This window comes from Macaca nemestrina, chromosome 11 (genome assembly GCF_043159975.1).
Source record: "Macaca nemestrina isolate mMacNem1 chromosome 11, mMacNem.hap1, whole genome shotgun sequence".
Lineage (NCBI taxonomy): Eukaryota > Metazoa > Chordata > Mammalia > Primates > Cercopithecidae > Macaca > Macaca nemestrina.
In genome coordinates, this window is record NC_092135.1 from 11,437,229 (window position 1) to 11,442,097 (window position 4,869).

Sequence of the window (4,869 nt, forward strand, 5' to 3'; positions counted from 1 at the left end):
ACAACACTCTTAAGGCACCCTCGACTTAAAACAGTCTCTCGGACCCACACTAACTTCTCCTCTTGGCCTCTCTAGTCTTTTAACCTCTACCAGAGTGGAGGAAAATTGGGATTTGACCACCACTTAAATTGAGCGGTGGTTCTTCACTGTAGGAAAGTCTTCACATAACTGTAAGTACCCCTGGTGGTGAGGTGTGGCCTGACTCCCACAACCGGGTGGCATTTAAGACCAAGAAGGAGGCTGGGTGAGGAGGCTCATGCCTGTAAATCCAGCACTTTGAGAGCCTGAGGAGTGTGGATCACTTGAGCCCAGGAGTTTGAGGCTGCAGTGCAGTGAGCTATGATCATCACTGCAGTCCATCCTGGGCAACAGAGTGAGATGCTCTCTTCAAAAAAAAAAAAAAAAGGAGACCAAGAAAGAGGGATGTCTGTTTATTTACAGCGCACCCTTTGCGCCAGGCCCTTATGTTCATGAGCTTACCCAACTCCACAGTCTTGCAAGGTAGTTTACATCATCTCCGCTTTTCAGTTCAAGAAACGACGGCTCAGATTCATAGTCCCTGAATAGTCCCTCATAGTCCCTGAGTTCATTAAGTAGTGATTACAGTAGAATCTAAGCTATTTAATTCCAAAGTCTGTGATTTTTCTGGCCTTGAGCTATAGATCCAAAGGCTCCAACAGGGCCCTGCAGACTCAGTGGCAGGGTGGTGTCTGCACAAGCTGGAAGTGTCCTTGTGATGAGCTCATCAGGAGCGGCCCGGGTTGAGCATCACCCTCCACATGTGCAGCAGAGAGTCCCGGCGGGTGGTGTAGGGTAAATGTTTGATGCGGAACCAGTGTCTGGGGACGATGTTCCCGCTGGGTGTATACAGCTTCTCCCCCTCCTTGCCCAAGAGACTGCGCAGGGCCAGATTGCCCGACAGAAGCTTCTCATAGAACTCCACTCCACCGCAGACATAGGCTGCAGAGAGGGAGGCCGTGCGGCGGTCCAGCCAGGACTCCACGGCGTGAGTGAGAGAATCCTTGGAGAAGGCGTAGACCACAAAGCCTGCCACTGCTGCCACCAAGTTGAAGGCAGCCCGTAAATTCATGGGGCCTCCATAGAGCCCCAGGGTGTACTTGGCACCCACGCCCAGTGCCCACGTCCCTGCCAGGCAAGCTGGGGCCAGCAGGGCCTGCAGGGCAGTGGTATTGCTTTCCAGGTACACCACTTCCCTGGCCAAGGCGAACTTCTGGGCTTCATGGGACAGGGTCAGGGCAGCTCTCAGCCGGGCTCCTGCTGGGCTCCGCCAGTCCACTCTTTGCCCATGTATGACCCTGGGATGGTCAGGGCTGATCACTAGGTCCCCCAAGAAACTGGCAGGGATGCCCACCACAGCCCCAGCAGGGAGCCTGGGGAAGCCTGCACTCACAGGCTGGAAGGTGAAGGTGGTGAAGGGCTTGTAGCAATGGCCTGAAGGAACACCTATGTCCTGTAGCACCTCTTGGAAGAGGCTCTGCAGCTGTGGAGGGAACGGGGCTGGCTGGCCCTGAGCCCAGTACTGGAAGAGCCATTGGACCACGGGATCCGGGAAGAGGTGGTATGACATTTGAACTCCAAACAGGCCTGCACAGGAACCCACCAAAAGGCCTGTCCTGTGTCTCTGCACAAATGCTGCAGTCCGCCACAGGGGACCTGCCATGAGTGTGGTCACCGTGGACAATCTGGGTCAAGAAAAAGAGAAGTCAGCCAGTTTCCCCGGGTCAGCCTGCAGACTGAACATCCTCCAGGGGTCACACCACCTTTTAAAACAGAAGTAACACAGTATAGTGGTGAAGAGCGTGGGCTCTAGAGCCAGAGCGCCTGCGTTCAAATCCCAGCCCCATCTCTGTGCATCATTTCCCCATCTGCCAAACAGGTGTGTCGTAATAGCCCACCTCTAGGGTGGCTGTGATGAGCACATGAATAAACATATATAAGATATTTAGCGTCTGGCTCAGAAACAGGTATTCCTTATAATGGCTGTAATGACTTTTATTCCCATCGCTGGGCACAGCATTCAAATCGCCTCATCCCACTCATCCCATGGGAAAGTCCTATGATTACTAATTTATAAGAAAAACGTGTTCAATTTATTGAGCGCTTACTATATGCTAGACTCAGTTCTGAGCACTCTAACAATTGAACCCTCACAACCCCATGACCAATTACTACAGCTACCCCTATTTCAAAGCTGCGAAAACAACTGGCCAAAATCCTAAGCTAGTAAAGTGACAGTGTTACGGGCTGAACTGTGTCTCCTCCTCCCCAATTCATATATTCAAGTCCTAACCCCCAGTACCTCAGACTGTGGCTGTATTTGGAGACAGGGTCTTTAAGGAGGTAATTAAGATAAAATGAGGCCATCAATATGGATCCTAATCCAATTTGACTGGCGTACTTATAAGAAGAGATTAGGATGCAAACAGGCACAGCAGGAAGACGACGTGAGGATCCAGGGAAAAGGCTACCACCTACAAGCCAAGAAGGGAGGTCTCAGAAGACACCAATCCAGTTAACATCTTGGTCTTGAACTTCCAGCCTCCACAATTCCCAGAGGATAAATTTCTGCTGGTTGGGCCACCCAGTCTGTGGTACTTTGGCATGGCAGCTCTAGCAGACTAACACCGGCATCGTATTTGAGCACACGCTGTCACGTGTTCACAGCAAACTTTTTGTTTTAGAAAACTCGTTATGCTAAATTACAAACATATACCAAAGTAGACAAAATAGTACATCCATCAACTTCAATCCCATCAACTCAAGGCCAATCTTGTTTCATTTCTCTTTCCACTCACGCCTCCGTCCAACTGGTTTATTTTGAAACATCCCCGGGCATCTTATCCTTTCATCCTTGAATATGTCAGTAAAAATTCACAATTATTTAACTTTGATTGAAACTTACTGTATTCCATGTCCGTGAAAAGTGCTTAATAAGCAACGAATGAGTTGCCGCAAACAAAAACGCAGAGTACAGCTTGGCCTATCTTAATCAAGAACTCCTATAAGAATCATTATCATTCGGGCTTTTTTTTTTCCCATGTGGAAAATGAGGCTAAGAAAGGAAGGGTCCGGGTCAAAGTCCAACGTCCCTAGGACCACTGCGTTGCGGGGTCGGCCTAGGAGACTGTACCAAGCAGCCCGCCCGTGACTGGGCGAGGAGGGGCTGCAGGAGCCCCGCAGAGAGGTCCTCGCTACGCTTCCACCCTGGGCCCCCTAGGCTACTCCGTAGTCTAAACGCGCTTCCGGGTCGCATCAGGCCGGAAAATGGTCCCTCCCGCTTGCCCGTGCGCTCACCTTCTCTGCTGCACCCCGGAACGCCTAAATCTGCGCGCGGCAAGGCGGCCGCAAAGCATGCCGGCCCGGGATCTGGGGGCGGGGACTTCGGGAGGCGGAGCTCGCCGGCCCGGGGCCTTGCGGCGGGGACTTCAGGGGGCGGAGCTCGCTCGACGGGTCTGGGGGCGGGGACCAAGAGAGGTCTGGGGGCGGGACTCTTGGGGGCGGGCCTGCGGGGGGCTCAAGGGGATCCCCGTGAGTGGCTCCGGCCTCAGCAGAGGCTCCTCCCCTAACTGTGCACCTTGGGGTGGGTCCGCAAGCCCTTTCTCCTCTGCGTTGAAACGCGTCTTTGATTAATACAAAAATTAGCTGGGCGTGGTGGCTCACGCATGTAGTTCCTTCCAGCTGCTGGGGAGGCTGAGGCAGGAGAATCGCTTGAACCTGGGAGGCAGAGGTTGCAGTGAGCCGAGAATACGCCACTGCACTCCATTCTGGGCGACAGAGCGAGACTCCGTCACACACACACACACACACACACACACACACACACACACACACACACAAAAGGTGTCTTTGATCATGCCTTGAACCCCCGAAGGAACGGCAGCCCCGCGTGGGTCACCAGGCGGCCTATGGCAGAGCCCCCATCAGAGCCCATGCCCATCTGACTGGCCGGCCCGTGTACTTTCCCGTCTGGAAGCGCTAACCCTCGGCGGGGAGCTCTGAGCTTTATGTTTATTACCATGTTCGCTGCCCCCAAGCTCCTCCCGGGTGCTTCACACTGTACAGTCCACAGAGCAGAGTCCCATCTGTCATTTCTCCTTTCCAGCCTCTCTGTGAGGTAGATGAGGGATCAGCTGGTCTGTGCACCAAATCCAGCTCTGCATCTGCTTTTGTAAATAAAGTTTTATTGGAACACAGCCATGCCCAATCCTTTACAGAAGGAAACCAGACTGCCCAGGTTTAAAACCTGGCTCCAACCATTACTAGCTGTGTGATAATGAGTTGGTGTATATGTATCCTGTGCCTCACGGTTTGTGCCGCCTAGCCATTAGCTATTATTATTAAAGTCTGTTCTGAGACCCCCCAACTTTGGCTGCTCAGTTGTTTGTATGTAAATAGTGCAATGTGATCTCAGCCAAAGCCAGAATGTGGGACATTCTACAGGGCAAATGACGTGGTTTATTCAACAAATCAATGGCATTTGTTTGTCTCAAACAAACAAATGAACAAACAAACAAACAAAGACACCCTGAAGAAATTTGAATATGGATTTGAATATCAGATTATATTAATAAACTATTGCTTATTTCATCAGATGGGATGATGACATGCAGTTTACATAAACCAAAAAATTCTTACTAGAGATGCATACTGAAGTATTTACAGGTGAAATGACACAATGTCTACTATTTGATTCAAAATATTCCAACGAAACCAAACCCAAACAAAAACAAACAAACAAAAAAAAACAGGAGCACAGATGAAACGACGTTGACAAAGAGTTATCGTGAGCTACATGACAGGTTCAGGGATCTTCATTATACCATGCTCTCTACTTTTGTGTATGTTTGG

At 50.9% G+C, this 4,869-nt stretch overlaps 1 protein-coding gene across 4 annotated transcripts; it reads right to left on the reverse strand.

Annotated features, from left to right (window-relative positions):
* Window positions 1–416: 416 nt before the first annotated feature.
* Window positions 417–3,372, reverse strand: LOC105492479 (transmembrane protein 177). Of its 4 annotated transcripts, none has more exons than XM_011759661.3 (2): window positions 3,316–3,372; window positions 417–1,703 (listed from the first exon to the last, which is right to left on the reverse strand). In XM_011759661.3, exon 2 carries the CDS (start codon window positions 1,679–1,681, stop codon window positions 746–748), a length of 936 nt encoding a protein of 311 aa, XP_011757963.2. In that variant the 5' UTR covers window positions 1,682–1,703; window positions 3,316–3,372; the 3' UTR covers window positions 417–745. The 4 variants fall into 4 exon arrangements, with proteins under 4 accessions (XP_011757963.2, XP_011757964.2, XP_011757965.2 ...); XM_011759662.3 differs by having other exon boundaries at window positions 417–1,781; window positions 3,316–3,364; XM_011759663.2 differs by having other exon boundaries at window positions 2,924–3,342.
* Window positions 3,373–4,869: the final 1,497 nt, after the last annotated feature.

Bases quoted from the DNA above. Each gene is read 5' to 3' on its own strand.
- LOC105492479 (XM_011759661.3), bottom strand. From the start codon at position 1,681: ATGGCAGGTCCCCTGTGGCGGACTGCAGCATTTGTGCAGAGACACAGG.